The sequence below is a fragment of the Numenius arquata genome, chromosome 9 (assembly GCF_964106895.1).
Source record: "Numenius arquata chromosome 9, bNumArq3.hap1.1, whole genome shotgun sequence".
NCBI classification, from domain to species: Eukaryota; Metazoa; Chordata; class Aves; order Charadriiformes; family Scolopacidae; genus Numenius; species Numenius arquata.
Window position 1 is genome coordinate 51,362,291 of NC_133584.1, and position 12,609 is coordinate 51,374,899.

At 45.2% G+C, this 12,609-nt stretch overlaps 1 protein-coding gene across 1 annotated transcript in view; it reads right to left on the bottom strand.

The window, feature by feature from the left end:
* Positions 1 to 2,442: 2,442 nt before the first annotated feature.
* Positions 2,443 to 12,609, bottom strand: part of LOC141468539 (uncharacterized) — a 30,935-nt gene continuing 20,768 nt past the window's right edge. Inside the window, exons 8-11 of the mRNA XM_074153643.1 lie at positions 7,965 to 8,071; positions 7,153 to 7,272; positions 5,575 to 5,704; positions 2,443 to 4,638 (exon numbers count right to left, since the gene is read on the bottom strand). Coding sequence (XP_074009744.1) covers positions 4,583 to 4,638; positions 5,575 to 5,704; positions 7,153 to 7,272; positions 7,965 to 8,071 — 413 coding nt within the window. The 3' untranslated portion in view covers positions 2,443 to 4,582. The remainder of the gene's footprint in view (positions 4,639 to 5,574; positions 5,705 to 7,152; positions 7,273 to 7,964; positions 8,072 to 12,609) is intronic.

Sequence of the window (12,609 nt, forward strand, 5' to 3'; positions counted from 1 at the left end):
ATAATTATAGACGATTAGAATGATCAGTTACAGATAATTATGGAACAGCAGGCCACATTCCTCTCTGCAGTTGCCCCACTTAACCCTGACAGCGTTACACCACGGTTTGAGTGTGAAGCAAAGCTTCAGCCTCTGCATCTGCATCCTGCAGTCTGCCTGGGAGGAAACACAGCTTTACGGGTCAGGAGTTCATCAATTACAGCATCAACCACAGCTTAATGCCTGAGATACTCAGGGACCCATCCCTTAGGGATGTGGCCCTATTATTAGGGATATAGCCAATCTTCCACCTTCAAAAGGCTTCCCACAAGAAAGGGCGTCATTACAAAAATAGAGCAGACCGAGTTTAAGAGAAAGTTGAAACTTAAAGCGGTGTATTTCATCATTTGCAGCTGCTGCTGTAACAGTTAATTGCTTGCTCCTAACCAGATCATAGATGTTTTCCCAGCCACACTTCATCCCACCTCCCACACCACGGCTGCACCAGAGGCTTGATTTCCAGCCGCTGGACCATCTGTGGGCACAGGGAGGGCTTTTGGCTGTTCCCGAGACGTGTGTCACTCAAGCAACTAATAAATCGCTTAAGGAGAAGGCAGGAGGAGCCAGCTGGATCTGGCCCATGAGCTGGCAATTAGACTATGCTGGGTTCATGAATGACCAAAGAGAGGCTACTCCAGATTTACCCTTCTAAGGGATTATACAAAGAATAAAGACACTCAGCTATAGCACAAGCAATGCTACAGCCTGTTGGACTGATGTTGAATCTCCTGTCTGAGGACTTAACGCTACTCTCCAGCTGGCAAAGATCAGAGGCTAGGAGAAGGAGCACATCAAGCACATTTGTTTAACGTTCCCAGTGCCAGAAGCAGGACAGCAGGATGATGATTTGCACAGAGCAGTTCATTCTCACAGAAGAGAAGGGGAGACGTCTTAAAAGCGTGGAAAGCAGGGAGCAGGCTGAACATGCAGTGATGAAAGGAAGGGGAATTTCATAAGGGGCTCAAAGGTCTGCTTTTCAAAGGTGCTGCCCATCTGCAAAGACCATTTGTGAAGCTGGGCGATGGTTTTTCAGCCTCTGAGGACTAGGAAGTGAAAGAATGGAAGTTAAGAGCAGCTGCTGAGTGCTTTGTGTTTTGATTTGGTTGTTTCTTATTTAAACTCGGTCCGTTCAGTGAGGAACCAGACCCTCAGCACACTTTCCCATCCCGGGCAGCCCGTGCAGCAGCAGCAGCACTGGGGGGGTCCTAGCACTACCACAGCCATATCAACCAAATGGTACCCAACACCCAGCAGGTGAGGGAGGTGATTCTCCCCCTCTGCTCTGCTCTGGTGGGACCCCACCTGGAGTACTGCATCCAGCTCTGGAGCCCCCAGCATAAGGCCATAGACCTGTTGGAGCAGGTCCAGAGGAGGGCTGTGAAAATGAGAGAGGGCTGGAGGGCTGGAGCACCTCTCCTATAGGGACAGGCTGAGAGTTGGGGTTATTTAGCCTGGAGAAGAGAAAGCTCTGGGGGGACCTTATAGTGTCCTTTTGGTACCTAAAGGGGGCCTACAAGAAAGCTGGACAGGGACTTTTTACAAGGGCATGTAGTGATAGGACGAGGGGTAACAGCTTCAAACTGGAAGAGGAGAGATTTAGGTTAGATATCAGGAAGAAATTTTTCACTATGAGGGTGGTGAGACACTGGAACAGGTTGCCCACAGAAGTTGTGGATGCCCCATCCCTGGAGGGGTTCAAGGCCAGGCCGGATGGGGCTTTGAGCAACCTGATCCGGTGGGAGTTGTCCCTGCCCATTGCAGGGGGGGTTGGAACTTGATGATCTTTAAGGTCTCTTCCAACCTAAACTATTCTCTGAATCTATACCTGTCCTAACTACTCGCAGCACGGTACCAATACAGCAGAGTCACACAAATGGTACATTGCCACTAAACTTGCCTTGAGGAGAGCTTTGCAGTTATTTAGGAAGGCCTACGATCAACAGTATTTATATGCAGGAGTGTATTTTCTTTGCCTCCTTTAGCATGTGGTATTAAATAAGGTGCTGCTATAAATTCCCGAGCCCATCTGTATTACAGTGATGACTTCCCGTCTGTGAAACAGTGGAGCCAGTAGAAAAATACAGCTCTCCTGATACCGCTGATGTCAGTAAGAGTTGTACTGATGAATTTGACAGAAAAACTGGGTAATATAGTTTGCTGCTGCTTGTCATCAGCACTGCAGTCAACTTGTCAGTGTTACAGGTCTTGATTGTTCTTTTATTCCAGCAGCAGAAGAATGTCATGAGGATTTCCTAAACAGAAAAAGGTTCAGATGAAGGAAATCTCTTAAAAAACATTTACAGTTCACTGAAAAAAGCTTGAAAGTGAAATTAGTTTAGCCAAAACCACGTCCTCTTCCTCACACGCGTACAAACTAATTAAATAAAACTGCTCATGAATGTTGGGCTTTGGGGCAAAAGTTTTTATTTTTTATTATAAAAACAATGATAATTTGAAATACTGTAATGTGTTGAAATAAAACATAATTACACAGACATCAAAAAGTTTGCAAGCAGATATAGAGAAAAAAGCAGAAATCTGGAGTCTACCAATCTTGTGAGCTTCTCTCTGTCCTTTTTTTTTTTTTTTTTTTTTTTTTTTTGATCACAGAGGTTATCTTCAATGCTAAACAAAGACCTTGGGCAACGTCCTGGCCCCAATGAGGTCAATGAATGTTTTCCACTGGCTTCAGAGATAGCAAAACTTTACTCATTACCCACATACTCATTAACACATCTTCTAAATCCTTGAACTTGCTGTACTCGTTTCTCCAGTGAGGCCACGCATTTTCTTGTTAGGCATCTGCTCCAAACCAGTTAGTTTCCAGATAAAATCCCTTTGGTCTATTCAGTCGATTCATAAACTGCCTGTATTTCCCTTACACTGAGACACAAACACCGAGATGTGCAGATTCTAGACAGTGGGCTGCGAAGCGGCATCAGTTAAAGATTACCCCTCCCCTGTCTGAAACAATCCTGCTGTGCTAAATTTCAGGGCACGCTGTACAGCTGGCTACCCCCAAAACCCACAGCGCGAGAGAACTGCCCTTTAACGTATAGTAGCCAAACTCCAAACACAAATATGTTGCTGCAATTAAGTGCTTCTCTGAAGGATACAGCTGCACTGACAGCTGTGAAGCCACAGACGAAGGCTCTCAGGTAAAAATGCTGAGCTGCAGGCAACGCTCAGACAAGCCACCATCAGGGACTGGGTGGCTGCAACAGCAGAAGCGCAGAGCACATCTGGCTCCGTGATGCAAACAGAAGTGCTGCTGTAGTGGTGTAAAGCCATTAACATCCCTGGTTAATCAGTATCTGATCTGAAATTGTGTCTCAGCATCAACCCAATGCCTACGAACGTGCATATGTTTAACATGCATTAATATCCCATGCAATCTCCAGAGGCACAAAGTCAAACGCGAATGGAGATTTGGCAGTCATTATCTCGTCCTTCGAGGCAGCCCTTCTAGGATGGGTCAGGTGGAGGCACAGTCTCAGGACCATCTAAGAAGCCCTCACAGCTACCACCAGAGCTGCAGCTCCTCCAGGGATAAAGGCCTTCAGCTTTTAGTGGTGTCAGCTCAGCGCTATTTATAAACCACAGTATTCAATTGTAACGCATTCCCTCCTCCATACCATAAACCCTCTGACAACAAGAAATACACGCTCTTTAATAAATACTAAAATGACATTTTAAAAAATTTCATTCACAATATTTAAGTAACAAAATGATAAAAACTTCCAAACATCAGAGTAAGAAAAGTGATTTCAAAAAGTTACTTCAGTCTACTATAAGTACAAATGCAGCATGCTTTGGACATACAGACTTTAAACTTTAGCCAACCATGAAATCTGAGGAGAAAAAAAAAAGGTTTAGACCGTCTTTCCAAATGAGTTTAAGATCTCCTCTAGAAATTTTCCCTGGTGGAGCAAGCTAGCCTGATGTGAGGTGAGAAGAATAACTATGTCAAGGTATGATGCAAAAGTCTGACTGTAGCAGCCAAGAACGATTTAAAAGATTTAGGAGGCTGAAGAACAATCCACGTTATTCTCCCTTTGTCTCCCAACAGTGCTTCCTTCTGGACATGAGTAGCCTGTCAAGGAGCACCGCTGCCAGAGACCAGCTGGTGGACCCTTCATGGAACCAAAGTACAATCACGGTCAGGTAGGTCCCGACTGCTTCTACACTGGAGTATAACATTGCGAGTTGACAAACAACGTGACACTGAAAAACTGAAAGGACTCGATGCAACTCAGTCAAAACCCATTCAACAGCTTTTAATCAAGGGCAGCAGTTTGTAATGAACAGCAGCTCTGTTTCACCGCCCCCTCCTGTGCACAGCGTGCTCATTCTCTCCCTTCTCTCACACACTCATGCTCTCTGGCTCTCTCGCTGCTCCTCTCCTCCTCTTCCTCTCGCTGGGAGGTCTCCTAGAGCCTCTCTTGACTTTGGGCTCAGCGCGGCATGGCAGAAAGCAGAATCCTTGCAGCTCATGGGCACATCTGCCCCGTTGGGTTGTCACTCTGGCAGCTGCACAGCTCTCTCAAGTCTCTTTCTTCATTTTCTTCCTCTTCCTCCTCTCCTTATTCCCAGGTACACCTGCCATACAAACAACAGGGGCCAGTGCACAAACCATCCACGTGCAATCACGTCCCTGGGAACTGCTGGCTTTTGATAGAATCATAGAATTGCCTAGGTTGGAAGGAATCTTTCAGATCATCAAGTCCAACCATTGACCTAATACTGACAAAAACCATCACTAAACCATATCGCTAAGCAGTACATCTACCCGTCTTTTAAACACCTCCAGGGATGATGATTCCACCACCTCCCTGGGCAGCCTGTTCCAATGCTTGATAACCTTTTTGGTGTAGAAATTTTTCCTAATATCCAATCTGAACCTCCCCTGGCGCAACTTGAGGCCATTTCCTCTTGTCCTATCACTTGTTACTTGGGAGAAGAGATTGACCCCCATCTCGCTACACCCTCCTTTCAGGTAGTTGTAGAGATAGATAAGGTCTCCCTTCAGCCTCCTTTTCTCCAGGCTAAACAACCCCAGCTCCCTTAGACACTCCTCCTAAGACTTGTTCTCCAGACCCCTCACCAGCTTCGTTGACACACTCCAGCACCTCAATGCCTTTCCATAGTCTTTCACCTGAAGAAGGATATTTTGGGGTTCTTAGATATGTTTTACAAGGGCCACCTACTTACAAGGGTAATCCAAAGTCACAGGGAGGGCTCTGGATGTTTTTGGTGGGCTCCGACTCACACATACATTTGCTTCTGTTTCACATTTAAAAGCGCTGTGCAAAAACTACTCCCGCTAAATGCAATGGCAGTTTTACTCATTAACTCTAGCAGGAACAGGTATTTGTCACAGAAAAAAAGTATAACAGAGCCTCTCTAAGAATTGACATCTTCAGCTAAAGGAGAAGCATTTTGCCCATTCACTTGAAAATGCATTTGTGAACGCTTCTTGGATTACGCATTTTTCTGAAACCAAAATTCATCAGATGGGCAAAAACAATCACTTACCGTTATTGGGTGAATTATTAGCAGTGTCCAAGGATTTTTTGAAGGAAGCACAGACTGCATCACTGCTATGTTTTGTAGATATCAAGTCCCTTGGGCCTTCTTCCATTCTTGTTTCCAAACCTTGCTGGGGCTTAATTGAAACAATATGCTTCACTAAGCATATGAGTTAAACAAAGCATATGCAAGTACAAAATATGAGAGAAAATGTCATTATTGGAGGGAATTAGGGTATTTAAAGAAACTGCAGGACAAATTCGTTTTTAAATGGTTAGAATATTCTGGCATGTCATCTACCTACCTCCTTCTTATTTGTTTTAGAAGGGATTAAAGTACTGAAAATGTCTTTCATTACCGTCTTGCCCCTTGTTTTCCCCCAGGAATACAACAGCAAGATACATTGAGGTGAAAGTGCCATAATGGTATAGTGCGACTGAAGACTAAGATGTGCCCACCGTCCATAGAAATACTGGAGTAGCACAGCGAGTGTGATAAACAACTTTGTATATCTGGCTTCATAAGTAATGTCATTTTTTTATGTCCATCTCCAAAGGACAAGCTTGCACAGCAGCAGACACCAGCATTTGGGGCTGACATGCAGCACAAACTCCTTCTGGCCCATCATAAACATGCCAGAAGAAACAAAGCCGTCCTGAGGAGTCTGAACAGCACTATTAAGATTATTCATTAAGGTACGTACAAAGCTAAAGCAACTAATTGGATGTGCAAGAGAGAGAGACTGGCCTGGCAGCACTCTGGTAACGGATGGGCTGTCCTAATGACCACGTGGATCATGGTCAGTGAGTTAGTTAAAAGCTTTTCCCTTAAAATGGGAGCATCAGGAGTTCAGGGAGCAAAATTGTCCCAAGGATCGGGAGAAACCACAGTGTGAGAGGAAAACAAACAATACTACACAGCCATACGAGTCCAGAGCAACATATTGAGTGACAAGTGAATGACAAACAATTAGAACATTTTGGGGGTCCCCCCCCATTTCTCATTTCACTGAGCAGCAAGGACATCACAGCCAAGGACTGGCCCAAAACCCAGTCATTACTCTGCTCCTTCGTACTTCCCATCCCAAATGAGCTGACGTCTTCCACAGCCATTCTCTGTTACACTCTGAGTCATATTTCTCTAAAGAAGCTTTTCACTGATATAACGTTGGTCTTGCTTTATCTTCACTGGCTTTTGGGAACCACTTCTGCATTACTGTTAATATCTCCAGGTGACCTTCCACCACAGATAAAACACAGCCCAGTTGTACACTAAACTTGGAGTGCATTTGCCTGAGAAAGTATTTTTTTTTTCCACGATTAAAGCCATCTGCTCCTCTCTGCATTGCAAAATTAAACTGTTTTGTAAGTATGTTAGGGAATACCCTGTTGCAAAAAAACACTGGTCACTGTGCTCACCCTTCTTTTATAGGAGGGAAGAGAAGGGAAGAGTAGGGAAGAGAAGGGAAGAGAAGAAGAAAAAGAAAAGAAAAGCCCCCCCTTAGGTCACATCATCCTAATGGAGAAGACATCCCCCTCTGCTCTTGGAAAACCAAACGCTACTTTGGGACTACAAAATACTCACATGCCTGAGTCCAGCTCCACCCTTTGCTTCCATCACTTCAATTTTCTTCTTCTTCCGCTGCGTTTTGCTTTTTACTCCAGAAAGGCAGAAATGAATTCCTGCTTTGCCTTTTGGCAATTCCTGAGAACATCAGAGATTTTATAAGAGGAGGTCTGGGATGGCTGATATGTGGTTTTTTCAGGAAAACTGATTTCCTCCAGGAGTGTACAAGCAGGGCGTCTCTCTGGATAAGGTACACACCTCGGCTTAACACAGCAGTTTGCAAAAAGCTCAGCACACTCTTCCTGCTGCTGCCAAAGAGGGACATTTTCCTGGGCTTCTATGAAGCATTTAAACAGCAAACTTTCTGCTTCTACCTCTCCACCCAAGCTACCACTGTATCACTATCGACAAACCCTCTCACTTAAATAAATACATCCCAGCTGGGATGGTGGGAAGGCTGGTCTCAGCTGTGGACTCTACAGCTCTTTTAAGCCCCACGTATTCAGGAGGGTCAGCAGCAGTAGAAAGTTCATTAACAAAGGGTGGCAAATACCGATGTTTGCTGCTCAGGACAGCAATGACATCCAGGTAATGAACTCCCAGAACCAGCCAACTCCCCCGACCCATCGTAACATGTCCTGCAAGTGTGTCCCCCAGCTCCAGCTATCTCACGGGTCAGGGGAGTGACCACACCAAGTGCCTCCTTCCAGCGTGAGAAAGCCCCCACGACCAGGGGAGTCTGGCTCTAGGGCTGGACTGGACACCCCAGCCTGGCTGAGACTGAGCCCAGTGGAGCAGATCTCCCTCAGTCACCGACGCCGCTGCCTCACCTTCTCCTTCTCATCCCCTGCCTGATGCTCCTCATGTCCTGTCCAATTTCCCCACTCTTCTGTAGGAGCCTTCCAGTCAGAGTCGAGGTCAATCACTGAAGGATCGTCTATTAGAACAAGCATATGAATGAATTATGTTCAAATCCATACTACTTCCCAGGCTCATGCTAGTAATGCAAACACTGCAAAGGGTATCTGTCATCTTCCTGGGTGTGCATGTATGCACATGCATCTTAAACACATTTAAAAGAAGTATACATTGATTGCTAATTCACAATTAGTGACTGCACTCTTCAGGACAGGAGGAAAATTAAAGAAGGGCAGAAAAACACATGCAGGAACAAAAGCCCTTTCAGCCTGCGCTTCAGTAAAACAAGCTTTACAAAACTAATAGCATAGCTTGTCAAACATTTTCTTTTAATTTCATGGAGAAGGATTCAGGCATATCCAGAAATGCTGGCAGAGACAGCAGGCTCTTCCACTCACTGCAACACACCATCCCCAGGGCAATTATTTGTATGCAAGAGTAATATTAGTACAGGATTTGTGCATTTGTTAATGCTCTCATTGGCTTTTCTTTCCTATAAAAAAATAGTACTGAGTGCATTCTTGACGTCATCTTCCTCTTCCATTTTCTTTTCTTGAATGTAAGCCAGAAAGGCACCATCACAGCACAGATTTCCAAAGCTCCTTAACATGCAACTCTAAATATGCATGAAATAGATAACACCTACCCTGCATCGATTTGATCATTTCATGGGGGCTAGGCGGAAACCTGAAAATCTTTTAGCTTTCTGTATGTGCCAGCATCTGGTACCTTTGAAAATCTGGCCGCAAGCCCTCAACTGCCTCTCCACAAAGCACCGGCAAACGATCCTCAGGCAAGAAGGCAAAGCAGACCAGTCTAATTTCTTTGCCCAAACTGAATGAGGTGCAAAAAAAGCAGATAAATCAGCATAAGATGTTGAAAGGACTACTTGATTATTTTTTAATGGTTTGAATGTAACAATCTTAAGTCTTATCCTAACAGGAAGAAAGACTTTCAAAACACGACATATAATAATAACTCTTAGCTGATCATGTCTCTTAAAATAAAAACAAATATAAAAAAATCCCAGGCTGGATGGAAAAACTTCTAGTTGCAGCAGGGCCAAACCCAAAAGCATGCTGGGGATGATAAAACAAAACTGTTTCCAAAAAGCTCCTCTGTCCAGTTTGCTGCCAAATGTTATAAACATGATTATAAACATTGCTCAAGTTTCTCAGTTTAAAATTCATGCCCTGTACATAGGCAATATTTCTTTCCTTCTGTAAAAAGGACAGGAACAAGTATTGTCTAATGTATTCCCCGCCAAAAAAAAATCCAGTCTAAGTATTTTAGGCAAATGAATGCATCTAGATTCGAGAGATGCAAAATATACATGAATGACTTAGACGTCTGAAGAACAGTTTGTGTAAGCTGCAGCATGGGTTTACACCACCAAAAAGCTTCTCCTGCTTCTCCCCAGTTGGGTTAGAGGAGGGTCTGGTTCACAAATTCTGGAGGATTTAGCTGTTGTGGCTGAAGGCAATCCCAACCTGCGTTCTCCACCCCGTATCTATGCCAGAAGGTACATCATGGTGAGGACACAGCAAGTGTCAGCAAAGATACACTCTGCCTTTGCACTAATATACCACAAGTGTGCCATGGCAGCAAAAAATATAGGCAAAACCATGCTGCTAGAGAGAAGACAAATTCTGGCTACCAGGAGGGTACACATCGTGACGTAGGGACTGGTGAAATGGCACCAAGACTTCAGGAACGACAGACCCTCCTGAGCTGCACGGCAGCAGCTCTGCCGGCGGATGCTCTTGTGGGTGTGCAAGCAGAACAGACTGTAACTTAAGGAAGGCACACGGGATGCCAAGACTATCTTTTTCACTTCCGATCTCTTAAACAGTATGTTTATGTACTTATTTTTAAGCATGAAAATAGTTTTAATGGCTAAAGTCCTGCAATGGGCTGTCACTCGTGCTTCGCCCTTGTCAAAGGGTAGGCGTGAAGCTCGGCCAGGCAGGGGTGACTCTGCCTCATCTCAGAATTACTCTTCCCAAAGAATTATGTCGTAGAGGTGTTTAAAATCAACTCAGAGTAAAATTCAGTGCAATATAAGATTCTTTACAATTTGCTGGATTTGATGGGAAAATAGGATTAAATGTACTTATCCCGGAGCTCTGGTTTAAAACCTCTCTGTTGTATAGCATGTTTCCCTTCCAGATACACTGACATCTCCTGGAATGGCTTTAAACTCTGAGTAACCTCTAATATTTTTAAATCAGCAACTGGTCCTCTTTGGGTCACAACTTCTTTCACAAGCTAAAACTGGAAGAAACCTAAGGGAGAGCAGCCCTTCACCTTGCAGGGCAAAATCCTCATGGACCGTGTATTGTCTGTGGCGCTGAGTCCTTCTGTGGCTGCTGTAGAAAAACCCGTCCCTTTGCAAAGGGCAGGTGGCCGTTCAATGAGCATGGTCCTAACCCAAATCCTTGCTGAGCCCTCACTTGTAGACCAAGTAGAATCCATTCAGTGCAAATGGATAGACAATTTCCAGGCTAAAGCTTGCATTAAGGTGTTATAGGTCAACATTATTGCTGCCAACAGCTGGGTGTAGGAGTCCCTCATTTAGCACCTTCCTCTAGCATAATTCAGTAGATGCAAAAATATCCAGTAAATCCCAGACTGAAGACTTCTTTTAATCCAAAGAAGCTGCTTATTCCCATGAAACAAAGGAATTAAAATTCATTTTAACCCCAGGAGAGAAGGAAGGATGGGAGTCATGAGACACGGAAGCCTACTGAAAGTTCCAGGAAAAATCTGCCTTGGCAATCAAGAAGGATTCATTGCGAAGATGCCAAGTCACAGGTAAAAAGGCAGCCCTGGTGGTCATGAGACACGCTGCATTTGCAAAGCAGAACGTGGGTCTTCTGAGACTGTGCTGTCGCCGGAACACAGGCCCACCGTGCTTTGAAGCAGACACACGGCATAAAATCTGTATTTGCTCACCTTGGAACCAGACGCAAGAGCACTGTGTGGGTTACACATTTGTGTAACCAGCAAAACCAGCCAAAACCGATAGTGCATTCTGTGAAACAGCTAAGCATAAGTACATAAATGTCACCAAAGGGGCAGTGGCAAATATGTGTTATAGTTGCACGAAGGTGGTGTTGGGAAACGTGCAAGCAGTAAAGCCATCAAGGTAGAGCACAGGAGACAGAGCAGGCAGGAGATGTCTGGTGGATCTAGAACAGCCCTGCAGAACAGGTGAGAAAGGTGCCTGGTGAAACCAGAGCGGCTCCTGGGCCCGAAGGCAAAGTGAACTATGCCAGAAGCACCAGAGGTTTTCTCTTCGTGGCAGGGCTGAAAAGCATGTGAACAGTAGCAATGAGCAGGGAAAAGTGAGGATGAAAGAAACTGCCAACTTTGGAGCCCCCTCCCCTCATGAGGGACTGCCGCCATCAGTGCTAACCATGTGGCTTCAGTTCCGAGACACAGAACACCCCGAGCTAACGAAGGCTTAGCTTGCTAAGGATTAATTGTTTGAATATGCAGAGACAATGACTGATGACAGAACCAGAATTACGGAATCACTGAGGTTGGAAAGGGCCTCTGGAGATCGTCTCATCCCACCCCGCTGCTCGCAGCAGGCTCAGCTACAGCAGCTTGCTTAGGGGTGTAGCCATGGGGGGTTTGAATATCTCCAAGAGTGGAGACTTTGCAGCCTCTCTGGGCAACCTTTTCTGCTGCCTGACCACCCTCACTATAAAAAATAACCCACCTTTTTCTTGCGTATACACGGAATTTCCCATCCCTCACTTCATGCCCGTTGTCTCTTGTCCGCTCACTGGACAGACCAGAGCCCACCACCCCATCAGGTGTTCCTACACCGAGATGGACTCTGCCGGACCCACTCCAGTATGTCCACCTTGTACTGGGAAGCCCAGAAATGGGCACAGCACTCCAGATGTGACAATGATTAAGAACTAACCATCAGGAACACGTATCATTAATGAACGTCAACCAAGCAGTGCGCTGTTTGGAAACCAGCCTGATTTATCAGTCTTTTCAACACTCCCATATCACAGTGACCGCTCAGCTCCCTCGCTGCTAACTCCCTCTCTCCCTCTATGTATAAATACTTTCAGTTGTGACAACACTTAAGCCTCAAGCCTTTTGTGAGTTAGGCTGTTATTATCACTGGTACTTCACAAAAAGATAATCCCATGGGGCGCAGGAGCCAGCCAAGGCTGCTCCACGAGCCAAGGCAGGGGCAGGAGTCCGGCATCCAGCTCCTTCTTCTGCACCGGCCCATCGCGGAACAAAGAGACTCATTAAATGTACTGATCTGGATTTGATAAAATGACCCCAGCTCATATTCAGGTTATGAATGGCTTTTTTTTTTTTTTTTTTCAGTTCACAGGCCTGCAAGAGCTAACAGGCCTTGTTTAACTGTCAAAGAGCTCATTTTGCCTGCAGCGCCGACCTTAGTGCCAACCATTACCTCATCTAAATTCAGGGAATACATGTTCGTGACACTCCCCTCTGCATCAATATGAAGGCTGATGATTCAAAGGGAAAAAAAAACTACTACTCTTAAGAAGCAAGCTG